The 13498-nt window shown below is 46.8% G+C and overlaps 1 protein-coding gene across 1 annotated transcript in view; it reads right to left on the reverse strand.

Moving 5' to 3' along the window:
- Nucleotides 1-13498, reverse strand: part of LOC104515680 (polypeptide N-acetylgalactosaminyltransferase 13-like) — a gene marked incomplete at its 5' end in the record, with an annotated part of 21980 nt that overhangs the window by 4168 nt on the left and 4314 nt on the right. Inside the window, one exon of the mRNA XM_010159751.1 lies at nt 6448-6582. Within this exon, the coding sequence (XP_010158053.1) occupies nt 6448-6582 (135 nt within the window). The remainder of the gene's footprint in view (nt 1-6447; nt 6583-13498) is intronic.

Here is a 13498-nt window from a genome sequence, read left to right on the forward strand (position 1 = left end):
AAGGTGGAGGGGAGCTAAATTTTCTATATTTAGCTTCCCTAAATTCTGGCTGAAGGCAGAGCAGCTGGTACTGGGTCGTGGCAGGTGCCCACCCGCGGCTGGCGCAGGTTGCGGACGCTCCTCCCGCAGCCCGGCCCCGTCTGCCGCCCGCTCCTGCTCTCTGCATGCACCAGCGCTTGGGTGTTTCTGTTCGAAGCTCAGGGATAAAAACGATCAAGACCAGTGTCACATAAACAGCTCATCTTGGATTAGCTTTTCATTGAAATCATCTCAGAATGAACTGTTGACTGCAATTTTTAATTTTTTTTTTGTTTGGTAAGGGAAAAAGTAAAGCACATATAAAGAGGCCACTAAAAATATCAGGAACAAGCGTCCTTATAATGTCACTCTGAGTATCCAGTGTGAACATCAATGCTTGTTTTGGTTTCTTTACGTATTATGGCATCATGCTTACTGCTGTCTACTGTTCTTTTACGATAAACCAGAGGTACGTAATCAAATAACTTCAAAATGTAACGATCTCCTTATATTGCATGTTTATATTACATTAAATGTCTAAATTCAGATCATTCTTCACGCATTATTTTGGTAATCTGACCAGACTCTTCCCTCTGGTACATGAGACAGCAAGTTTCACCTGTGTAAATCAGCAAGGCTGCACTGACTTCCTATAGGAATGGAAGGAAGAGATCATTTGTCCCCTTCACTCCTTTTATTAAAGGCTACTTTCTGAGAAGGTAATAAAACCCCCTGTAAAGTTTTCCCTATTCATTTTTAAAGAAATAAGTCCTATCAGATACACAGACATGGGCCTATTGGAGAGAGTCCAGAGGAGGCCCCGGAGATGCTCCGAGGGCTGGAGCCCCTCTGCCCTGGGGACAGGCTGGGGGAGTTGGGGGGTTCAGCCTGAAGAAGGGAAGCTCCGGGGAGACCTCAGAGCCCCTTCCAGTGCCTGGGGGGCTACAGGAACGCTGGGGGGGCCTTTTTCCAAGGGCAGGGAGTGACAGGACAAGGGGTAATGGGTTTAAACAGAAAGAGGGAGATGGAGATGGGACATCAGGAAGGAATTCTTCCTGCAGAGGGTGGGGGGGCCCTGGGACAGGTTGCCCAGAGAAGCTGTGGATGCCCCATCCCTGGGAGTGCCCAAGGCCAGGCTGGATGAGGCTTGGAGCACCCTGGGCTATGGAAGGTGTCCCTGCCCATGGCAGGGGGTGGCACTGTGGGGGCTTTAAGGTCCCTTCCAACCCAAACCATTCTATGGTTCTATGACTACCTGAGTAAATAAGGCTTGGCACGTTGGAGCAGGATCTACGGAAAGGCACTGAGTCACGTCACTTCTGCACAGCACTGCTAGAGAAGCGAGCAAGATGCGCTATTCTAGGGTTTGGTACGGGGGTTGGGGTCATTACCGAACTTACCTCAAAGCTATATTCCCATTTACCAACATACTGATGGAAAGGGGGGAAGAAAAAAGGAAATTGGAGTCAAACAGTGGCCCAAGAAACATTTTTGTGAAGACCCTCACCCCTCTGTGAATGCAAATTCAACAGCTTTGCCCAGGCACCGTGTTAATGACAAGTAACAGTAATTAAAGAAATCTGTTTTCTATCAGATGGGCCACATTTACAGCATTATTTCTGCCCTGAGATCATTCACACGTCGATACGTGCCCTAAGATTCCCCCACACTGTACACAGGGAAATTTGCCTGTACCGGGAGCGACCAGGTAGGTGGGCACAGACCTGGACACGCTCCGCGGGGTTTTCACCCTCAACCTGATGGATCTATTAGGTACCCAAACACGTAACTCCTGCACAAAGACCTCCCCCAGTGCCAGTGCCCCCATACAGTGGGAAAACAAACACAAAAAACTGGTTAGCAACACCGGAAAAACGAGTTTTGTTAAGACAAGCTGAGGGAGCAACTCCTGCTCCAGCCCACCTATAATTCCCAGGTCTTTTTCACCTTGTTTCCCAACCCTGTTCCACAGGGAAGAGCATTTACACGTTATAAGCCTGTTACAAACCACATAGGAAGCCTTTGAAAGCTGGGAAATTCTAGCTTGGCACGTCCCTTTGATAGAGCTGATTTATAGAGCTGCCCTCGCGAGGTCATGGGCAGCTTGAGAAAGGGCCAGGAATCTTAATGCGGTGTTCAAGATGTGGGAAAGGAAAAGCATTAAAATTCAATAATGGAAGGCAATGGATTAAAAAAAAAAAAAAAAAAGGAGAAGAAAAAGAGATTCCTGCCAAGATATAAAAGCATTGAGGAAAAAAAAGGTTTTAAAATGCTGTAAACTACTATTGCCTGAAGTGCTAAAACCCATTTTGCATTAGGAATGGGCACAGCTGCAGAGAGGGGGTCACCCTCCCTGGAAACAGCTCTTGGGGTGACCTGCAGGCTGAAGCTCATTGCTGTTGCTGCTCCTGGTGACAGCAGGTTTCTTTATTTAGACTTCCCTTAAATCCAGACTACACCATTAACATTTTGTGCCTATAAGGGCTTCTTTTTACATTACATTAATATTTAATGTCAATATTGGGCTCCTTCTTTTCTTCTACAGGCAATATCTAAACTAATTTATCCCATTGGGGTCAGAAAAAGATGCAGCCCAGTGTAAACTGCCTTGTAGGAAGCAGCAATGGAATAAAAGATTTAGGAAACCCTGGGCGACCCGCAGGGCAGGACCTGGCGCCCCCAGAGCCGCAGCCAGCCCCTGCCACGCTTCAGTCCAAGGGAACAACAACTGTGGAACAACCTACCTGAACAACAAAAAAGCCCTCACTTCTTGGCTGCCAATGATCTTGGTTCCATACAGAGTTCCAGTTTATGTAGACAGTAAAAGGGAATGGCTTGATTTGCTTCTTTTAATTTGGGGCTTTGCAAAAAAAAACCCAAACAAACAAACAAACAAAAAAAAACCACACACAAGCCCAAAAAACCAAACAAATCAACTTGCTTTTTAAGCTTGAGGTAAAATATTCTGCATATTGCAAATTAAGTAAGTAAGCAACAGGTTATTCACACAAAGTCACTCAAAGAGCTCCTCTTCTACCAGCTCTCATTCAGCAAGTTATCAGCCAGTATCCAACTTCATTAACTCTGCCCTGCAGCTCGGTTTTGGGCCAGAACATGGACCTGGTACCTTCTGATTGCTACTTTCTTCCAGTGTTTCAAATTGCATCTCAAGGGCAAGTACAACCCTATTAATAATTTTAAGTTTTAAAGGCATTTTGCAGAAATTCAGATGCTTTTGGTATGTGAAAATGAGAAAAGGGGCTTTTTGAAAAGCCTGTTTCAAACCAATTAAATCTGATACTTTCACAAACGGGTGTGAAAGCATTTGAGATTTACCTTTCTTATCACCACCACAAAACTGTCTCAGCTATTTATTTATTTATTTATTTTTTAAAAACTGCTAGGAATATCTAAGAAAACTGTAATATTAATAAGGTATGTGTAAATTACTGCAAAGGACTTACTAGAATTTAAAAGATATATTTCAATACCATAAAGTAAACATTAGAGAAACATTAGAGAACATTAGAGAAAATTTAGTAACAGTATGTAAATCAAAAGGAATTGGTCTGAAAATCTCTATTAAGGAATCCCTTTTTAGGATTATTTCCCTCTTTCACTGTACCCCCAGAGGTGGCCAAAGCACTGTTGTCCATTACCAAGTCTTGACACCCAAACACCTTTAAGAGGAGGAGGGACGTGGTCTGTAACCACCATCCGACACGCAGAAATCGCCTCCGTTCCACTTCTGAGTAAGTAAAGAAATATAAAAATGAGCGTGATTTTAGAGGAAAAACCAAATGGATGGATATAAGGGATTCAGGCAACGTGTTGCCACTGTTTCTCTGGGAAAAAAAATCACAAGCCAGTTGTTTTCTTGGGAAAAAAATACTGGAGATCAGGGATGTATTTGGATACTGCACACCGGTGTGGATTTGGAGGTTTCCTGCCATGCTCTGGGGCAGCAAGACCAGATGAAGGCTGAACGTACCCTTCCCAGGCAGCCGAGAAGGGAACCGGGGCTGCGCACCGCTGCGCCCTGCCCCTCCGCACAGCCAGCCCCCCGCCATGCCCAGGTACTAACGAGGGCTAATTAATACAGCCACGAACACGTAACTACCAATACTGTCATCCAAGGGAAGTCTGCAAGCTGGAGCCTGAATGCTCACGGAGCAGAATTGCTAACAAACCCATTCTTGCCGATAAACAGGTGCGTAATGCGACGGGCTGTGTTTTAGAAGGGGAGCAGACTGCAAACGCTGTCTCTGAGATCCCTTACGTAAAAAAAATGGTGTATTTCTTTTTTATGAGCTCCATCTAACGGTTGATTTCGTTTTTACACAGCTACTGAGAAACATTCCTTTGTGGATTTCTTATATTTCTTAAGACAGCGCGTTTCCCATGTTAAAAAGGGAGCGTATTTGGCTGAAAGGAATTTAGCTTTTCAGCCAGAAAGGTAAAAGCAGCTATTTCCGGGAAATGCTGGAAATACTTCTGAAAAGACTACTGATCTTTTAAATACGTCAGTATTTTTCTAGCCCTACAGTCATGGAAATAACGCTGATACTAATCCAGCATCTTAAAACTGGGATTAGCAGAGCCGTGTAAGCGCAGACCGTCGGGCAGCCAATGTTAAAACGGTGCTCAGGGGGGCAATTCCTAAAAGCCCGACTGTGCCCAAAATATGCAAAGGAAAATAGCTGGAAGTGTAATTTTGTTTCGTCAGGAAGGCTTCTGGCAGAGCATTTTGCAAGGCATCTCGCCCTGGGCCACGTGCTATCGATCGGTGACTGATGCTGGGGACCGCCGAGAGCTGGGTGGGAGCGAGGGCATCCCCGGCATGTGGATTCTAGCGGAGAGCTGGAATACAGCCGCGCTGCCTGCACTCTTCATGCTTACCTACCACTGGGCTGTTGAAGCACAGAAAATAGTACTTAAAATATCTTAAAACTGATATTTATTCAGTATTCAAAATTCATGCTTTAAGGTATTGCTGAGATAAACTTGAAATGTACCAATTTAAGGGTCTGAAGACCTGGTATTTTAAGGTGTTGCACCCCAGAACAGTGAGGCACGGACGCCAGGGTAGAGGATGCTGCTGTGCTGCAAACAGGAGGGAAAGCGCCTGCTGCATCAATGGGTGCCAGACCCACGGAGACCCCCCTGACCACTCCAAACAACCAAAAAGCAGCCCCAAGCAGAGACCTGCCTGGACCTGCTCGCGGCACCAGGGAAGAAGAAAACTCCCTTCACAGGCTCTGCCTGTTGTGTTTGGTGATGTTTAATTTCCTACGGAGATGGATTGGGAACTGCAACACTGACTCTGTGTCCCTGGTCAGCACTACGCTCCTTACCTTCTATTTAAAACATTCTAAAACTGATTAAAAATCAATTATCATCTGCTTGCAGGAATGAAATGAAGGAGGATGTAAGACCTTAAATCTCCTGTGTTAATGGCAGGCATGAATATCCTCAAAAATACATCAGAATTATCAAAATATTCATGAATTTTGTGTAAGAAGAAAAATAACCTTCTTTATTAAAGAGCAAATTGGTTGAAATTCTTGTTAAACACAAGAATGTAGCAAAAGTTACCAAATAAGTTGCACCTCAGTGGTAAGCATCGTCGCTGCTTTCCTACTTGGCAGTTCAGTGCTATGCAACGGCAGGTCGGCACGCTTTTTCCTTACACATGATGTTAGACAGATCCTGTCTCGATGAAAACGTGATACCTTGATGGGAACCCAACCGTGCAAACCCACACATTCCCCTTTCAAAGCCAAGGCTTAAAAGGAATGTGTTAACTTTCATCTGCTCTTTCCTGTCTCATGTGAAAAGAAGAATTATTCGGCCATAACACACCAAGATATTTACACATAGTTTTGTATTGAATTTACAAGCTCTCCTTCAGCCACCAAATTTCTTCAAACTGCACTCTCTCAAGCCCCAGAAAAAGTCACCTCCCATCCCACGGTGGTGTCCAACTACACAGGTGACTGGGATATGGAAAATGGTTAAGCACAACTGAGATCCTGACTCAATCATCTTTAGGAGAAATAATCTGGAAAAGCTGTAACTGAAAAATAAATGAATTTTGGTTTCTACTCCATTTATAGAAAAATGCAGAATACTTCTTTAAGCCTGTGAGAATGCAAGGCAATGCCAGCTACTAGAAATGAGCTTTTTTAAATAACAATTGACTTTTTCACCCTCTAAAACTAAAGTTTTGTGGAAACACAAGTTAAAACCTGGCAGTTAGCTGGACTGCTTCGCACACCCAAGGCTGTGCGATGGCAGGAGACACATCACACCCCCAAGCTCTGGCACACACAGACCCCCCAACCCCGACACGGCTGTGCCCTGTGAAGAATAAGCTCCCGGCTGTGGGGCGGCATCCACCCGCGGGCGCTATCCCTGACCCTCGGGTACCTCGGCATCGTACTCCCAGAGCTGGTTCCCCCTCATGTGGTGACACTTCAGCATGGTGATGGGGCCATTCAGCCTCGAGACGTCCAGGCACAAGTCGTCCGTGCGGATCTCTTTGTCAGCAGTGTAAGAAAACACCTGGGAACAGCAAACAGCAGTGACACAGAATTAGCAAAAGTCCTAAGGTACCGCTGATCCAGAATATACGGAATTGTCACGCCAGTGGAGCAGAACGAGTCTTCTCCAAATGCTGGTGGTGGTGCCTTGGGTTTCACCAGAGTTTCATGCAAGCTTCTCCGCTAGGAATGTCTGTTGTACATAAGAGAAGGAGTATCACGTTTAGGAAAAGAGATGTTATGGGACCAAGCCCAGGAAGGCCCCAGGCATACACCTGGTTTTTACCTCCTGGGAGTTCTACAGAGGCGTGTCATTACGCTTGGTGTCTTCGGGAGAAATTCCACCGATCTTTTAACACACAGATAAAGCTCATCACTGGAAAAATCCAAACTTCCCTAAACTAAGCCTTCCCCCTAGTATCTACCTTAGCTTTGGGTACCAAGGATTATCTGGGTTAAAGACTCACACGCATGAGTATTTCAGAAATACCAGGTCACTTAATAAAAATAGGAAGTAAGACACAAGAGAACACCCTCGCCAAACTTCTATCAAACCAGCTGCAAGCTTCAGGGGGACGGTTTAACTGAACACCTCTGGGGAGGAGCCAGGGGGACAAAACCCAGGCTGTGGTTGACTCTTTTCGCAGAACATGTGCACAGTGAGAATCATGGAATCTTTTAGGTTGGAAAAGCCCTTTAAGCCCATCGAGTCCAACCGTTACCCCAGCACTGCCCAGGCCACCACTGACCCCTGTCCCTGAGCGCCTCGTCCACACGGCTCTGAAACCCCTCCCGGGATGGGGACTGCCCCCTCCCTGGGCAGCCCCTTCCAACCCCTGACAGCCCTTTCCGGGAAGGAATTTCCCCAATATCCAACCTAAACCTCCCCTGGCACAACTTATTGCCTATGCGCAGTAGCACGTTTCTAGATGAGCTAATGTATTTTGTATTTATTTTTTTGTTAACATCCTTTATTAATACATTTCCACACAGCTAGTTCAGCAGCAGAAATAAACCCTATAAAGCCAACGGTCCATGAAGCCGACACTTAGGACATCGGCCCGACTGAGCTGAGAGACACGCCTCACCTATCACTGATAATTTTACGCAATCTTCATGTGTAAAAGGAACTAACGAAGTATTCCTCCTGATTAAAGTCTGAGAAACTAATCAGTTTGTTCCACACCAATACAGTGCCAAGCAACATCATTAACTGGAAATCAGTGGGATGATCCATACAAACCTGTAGCTATTTATGCAAGTATTTATATGTTTTCTTATATATATTTACACATTTTAGTAATATACATTTATATATACAAAGCCTGTATTTATATATTTATTTATATATTAAAGCATATGGGGTGCAACAGCCCATGGCCAGAACTTTGCTGTTCCTTGGTTGTCCTTTTCTTTGGAAAACAGTTGGCCCGAGTATTTTGTCAACTATAAGAAGTCTAATGCTGAGAATATTGCTCATAAACCTTTATTTTATGCTTCATTACCTGGAACTAAATCTTGAGGATGCATCTCTGCAAGAGAGGAAGAAGTCTGCCCTGCGATGAAGAGAGTTATAAACCGGACGTAACTGAGTACAGAAAAATCTAATTTATTCTGACGACCACTTTAATTATCTATGGAACTCCCAAAGGTAAATTTTGAATTCACCTTTCATAATTGATTTAAAATATTCTAATAAAAGCTGCAAGAAAAGCACTTTTCCTCTTCTCCTGAAAGTATTTACAGATTAAATGTTGAAAGTCACCTTAGGCAAAACAGGTGAATTGAAGCTGATTCCCATAAAAAGATCCTGGACTCTCACAGTTAAATTGCCAGTTAAGTCACTTTTGAGGGCGAGGACTTGGCTCTTTCACCTCTTCACTGAAATCTCATCTTCATCCAGGTCAGGCAATCGCTTAAGCATTTTAGCCCCTGGATGAATCCAGAAAAGACACCTCACAACACGGGCAGGTGGGCTCAGTATTTCCATCAGAGGGGACTTTTTGGGAGATTGGTGGCACAGGCAAGTCTAGCCCGTATCAGGGAACAACTGCACTAACTCTTTGGTGGGAAAAACACCCACCTCCAACACTCCACTTTTCAAAAAACAGCTCTTTAGGAAAAAAGAATAGGACTTCCATTCGTGCTTGTGTAGCATGCACGCTAATGCACACCAGTGTGAGCAGAAATGCATGCCTCCTTCCTCACCTTCTCGGCAGCTCCTGTAGCATCCAGCCACTGCTGGGGCCGCACGCTCACTAGGCGACTTTGGGAGAGAACAGCAATTTCTGTGCCCCCGGTCCTAGAGAGATCCGACCCTTCATCCGGAGCCCTTGGGACCGGACATAGCCAGCCCTGTTTTAATTCCAGACAATTTATAGAACAGGGTTTAGTTTTTGCTACTCAAACAGTTTCTTCTCACCCTGAAGGAAGATATTTAAGCTAAAACCAAGACAGTGCAATACCAGCAGGGTATTAAATGTCATCAAGGGTCGATCTTCAGTTCATTGGATGGCCCGACGCCGTGCCCAGCAGATGCGTTTCCCTGGAGCCACTCCAGAAATAGGGATCAGATGTATTTCTAAAAAAGAGGTTATGTCGAGATCTCCCAAGCCACAAAAGGTACAGTCACGTGAGGCGGTGCACGGTATGGATGCTGCCAAGCCAGACCCGACTTTCACATCCTGGGAAGTTCACACGAAGCTTGTTCTCAACCCCTAACCACCCGTGCCAAGAATTCCCTTCTCCCCGTGCTCAGTGCAAGGAGAGAAACACTGTAATTCAGAGTGATTCACCGTAATCCAGAGAAACACTGTAATTACCCCCAGCTCCCACGGACTGAAGGCAACAGCTGGAACCGTACTAAATGGTCAACGTAATACAAGTGAAATAAAATAGAGGGCAAGAAGGCTGCCTGGCAGCACCTGCTGGGGCACGTACAGTAACAACCGCGGGGATCTGCAGGGGACACCGCGCTATAGCGAGGTTTCCAAGGGCTGCCAAGGGGCTCGGTTTTATCGCCGTCAGGAAACGGCACTGGCAAACACCCCGGCATCAGCCCTTTGGCAAGCACATCTTCCCAAGACCCAAACCTTTGCCCTCCACCACAGATCCGTCTGTCCTTCTCTAAACTCCTCTTATTCCGTACGGGCTCCAGGTGCATTCAACATTTTGCACATAAATTGCAACCCCCCTCCTTTTTGGCTCCACAGTGGTAGAGGGGGTGTGGGCACTCGTCTGCATTTTATCCACCCAGGCTTCACTACTGCGATGTTCCACACGCAGCACTAGTCCTCCCGCCTCCCTCGGTGACCACTCCTGCCCATTCCACGCAGCAGCTATTCAGTTTTTCCACAGGCTCTAAAAAGAAGGCATTACTCCCATCCTGCGTGTGCTAAATAAGAGATACTGTTATTTAGCACGCAGGCATGGCTCCTTTGTTCCCTATTAATCACAGTAATTATAACGGTGCTCAAGATCACCGAGGGCTCCGTTGTGCTGCGTCCTGAGCAAACCCAGAGTATCAGACATTCCTGCCCCCAAGGTTTATCACCTCAATCCCTAAGAATGATGTACAGTCTGCAGGGGGAATCGTATCTCAGCAAAACGGACGAACGAAACACAAGCAATGACTAGTTTTATTCAGAATGGGTTTGTTTAGAAGAGGGAAAAAAAGCCAAGTTAGGGAAGACAGGAGATTGTAAAAGGTGAAAAAGGCAGGAAGAGCAAAGAAGGGCTCAGTTACCTTCTGGTAACCACTTATGGAACCTACCTTTTACCTAAGATATTACAATCAACAAAATCAAAGCAGTAAACTCATGAAGTCAGTGGAGGGCGATGTGTTTTCTTACCCCGTGAGCTCTCTAAGGAGATCAGCTGCACAAGTACTGCTCAATTCCCCTTTCTGAACATAACTGTACCAGTGGCATGAATGTCTCACTGTCCCTCAACGAAAAGTTTTATTCTGTTCAATCCTGTGCACAGAATGCTTTTAGATGATAAATTAGCTAACTGAAACATGCAAAACGCGACTCCTGCATCAGTCTGCCGGGGCCGAAGCGCGAGCTGCGAGCAGGTGGCTTTGCTGGTACCCACAGCACGTTCGCCCCGCCTGCCGTCGGGGTCTCTCTCGCACATCTCCTCATCTGGCAGTGGCATTATTACAGAAAAGTACTTTATAACTTACTGCAATGGGAGGCCTTCCATTACAGAAATGCCTCACGAGTCAGACAGCTCACACATTTCCATCCTTTCCCAGGAGTAAGCAAATTATTGCAGCACACCAATAAATTCTTACAGAGCAAGAGTTTATAAATTACTTTTCTACACAGAAAGTGCTCATGTTTGAAAGGCATTTGAAAATATACACATTTACTGTGGATGGGGAAAAAATGGAAATGCTATGAAACAGAACAGTTTCTGAAAGACCCATTATTTTTATTCCCCATAACTGGGGAAAAAACAACGCTCTAACAACCCTTACTGCATGTGCTGGGTTTTTTTTTTTGAACTGTCAGTAAATACTGACTCTGAGTTTCCTGCATAAAGCCATGGAGGAGGGAGACACGTTCCCTAAAACCTATAAAACACCATGTTCCTTCTGATCTCACCCGGCAACAGCTGCCCCAGGTAGGTTCATGCCAAGCAAACTCCTGGCTGATGCAATTCCACATTCACTCAAAAGGAATCCTGAGAAAACACTCCTGCATCCTGTGGGAATCACGTCCTTCCCAAAAATTCCTTCTCCCATGCAGAGCTGCCAGGCACATGAGATGCCGACAGCCTCGGCAGCCAGCAACCGAGGCCAGGAGCTCCGAGCTGTCCAGGGAGGGCTTTTGCAGGAAGCAAGTTTCTTCCACTTCTCAGCGCATCTCCCACACTCAGGGAATTGGTGCAGGCTGGAAAACAGTGAAAAATCTATAATGTTTTGTAAAACAGTGGAAAAACCATGGCCCATCACCTCTGCCAGGGCTCTGAGCACCTGCTGGGACCCTGAACAGGATGCTGAGAAACAGCCACGTGGGGCAGAGCTGCACCACTGCTTCTGCTTTGTTGCTCTCCTGGGCAGGGAAAGCCCACCAGGATGTTAACCTAGGGGAAACCAGAGGAAAGAGCAGCCCCTTGCAGCTATTGCTGTCGTTAGCCGCAGGCTCCCAGCCAGCTCCGCATCCACCTCCTTGCTAAGGATTCACAGGGAGCGTGCTCTGACAAGGGAGCTGACCTCCACACTGCTCCCAGGATGCTCTCACCGCTCTTGGACTGACCGAGCGCAAGCGGAGAGCAGACAGCAACGTGTGATGGCACAGGTCACCCACCAGCCGGGCAGGGACCACCACAGGGCCCTTTTCAGGGCTTTGAGACCGCATGGCCACCATGAAGGTGTGCCCACTGCTTCCCTGGTGACTTTTTGCTGACAAAAAGCAGGTTTATCCCTATAATTTGCACAACTGAAGCTCCAGAGCGGAGAAAAGGCATTTCTGTGAAACATAAAACAGTAAGAAATGGTGATGTGTTGGGTGTTTCGGCTGCACTTCTCCCGCGCTGGCAGCCCGGCTCTCCCCGGCACAACCTGCCCTGCAACGCTTCGGCACTACCCCTGCAGCGAACCCGTCGAACCAACCCTCCTGCTTTAATAAACTCCCTCTCCCGCCTGCGTGGGATCGTACGATTCGATTATTGCTATGAGCAGAGGCCCGACATTCCCAGTAGCAGCAGAAAGAGATGACATTCCCATGGTAATGCAGCAAAAGCCTAACTGGTATGCCCACCAGGATGGCTGCAGGCAGGAAAACCAGACAACTGCTTCACCCTCCACCAGGCCATCGAAAGGAACAAACTTCCTCTAAAATACCCCAAAACCAGAAGTCAGCTGTGGGGAAAAAAAATAAAAAAGGTGTGAGACTGATGGGTCACATCCCTCTGTTGGAGGCTGGAAAGCAGGACAATAGCTCTTCCCACGATTCACACATGGCCAGCACTTTCTCTAGCCAGGAGTCAACCTCGGACACCTTCCTCCTGAAAAACAGCATTCCCAAAGGAAGATCATACCCACCACCTCGACCCCAGGAGACCGTATGCAAAACCTGGTGTTGTAGCCACCACAGCCCTATGGCCACCACCGCTGGTTCAAGGACAGGCTTTGCTTTATTCCCTCCAGACGGAGCAAAGCAAACAGTTCTCAGACGGCATTCAACAGCAACGGGAAATTCACAGTATTTATTTTACTGTCCCCAGGAACTAACTGAGTCGGGATATTCTGAACTATCATGACAACAAATCCTCCAGTATTACGCTCTGAAAACAATTCTGACAGGAAGGATCTCAGTTAACAGATTTTCCCTCTTTTTTCAAAGGAATTCATATTTTTAGCGTCTTGTTATGCTGAAGTCCTTTACAACACATCGATAGCTGTGAGATATGTGCCCCTGCCCCCGGCTGGACCGCGCTCATGCACCTTGCTCAGCTCTGAGGCGCTGGGTGTTATTCTTGCTTCACTTTCATTCTGAACGGGTTTTGTCCCTCAGCTATTTCTGTAACCACCCAACTGGCTTTGGAAGGCCCCGAAAGAATGGAGTACTATGTCCAGCTCTAGGCCCCAACAGCAGAAGGACACGGAGCTGTTGGAGCGAGTCCAGAGGAGGCCCCGGAGATGCTCCGAGGGCTGGAGCCCCTCTGCCCTGGGGACAGGCTGGGGGAGTTGGGGGGTTCAGCCTGGAGAAGGGAAGCTCCGGGGAGACCTCAGAGCCCCTTCCAGTGCCTGGGGGGGCTACAAGAAAGCTGGGGGGGCTTTTCCCAAGGGCAGGGAGTGACAGGACAGGGGGTAACAGGTTTAAACGGAAAGAGGGGAGATTGAGATAGGGTATCAGGAAGGATTTCTTCCCAGAGAGGGTGGGGAGGCACTGGGACCGGTTGCCCAGAGGAACTGTGTACGCCCCAAA

The sequence above is a fragment of the Eurypyga helias genome, unplaced genomic scaffold (assembly GCF_000690775.1).
Source record: "Eurypyga helias isolate BGI_N326 unplaced genomic scaffold, ASM69077v1 scaffold17289, whole genome shotgun sequence".
Lineage (NCBI taxonomy): Eukaryota > Metazoa > Chordata > Aves > Eurypygiformes > Eurypygidae > Eurypyga > Eurypyga helias.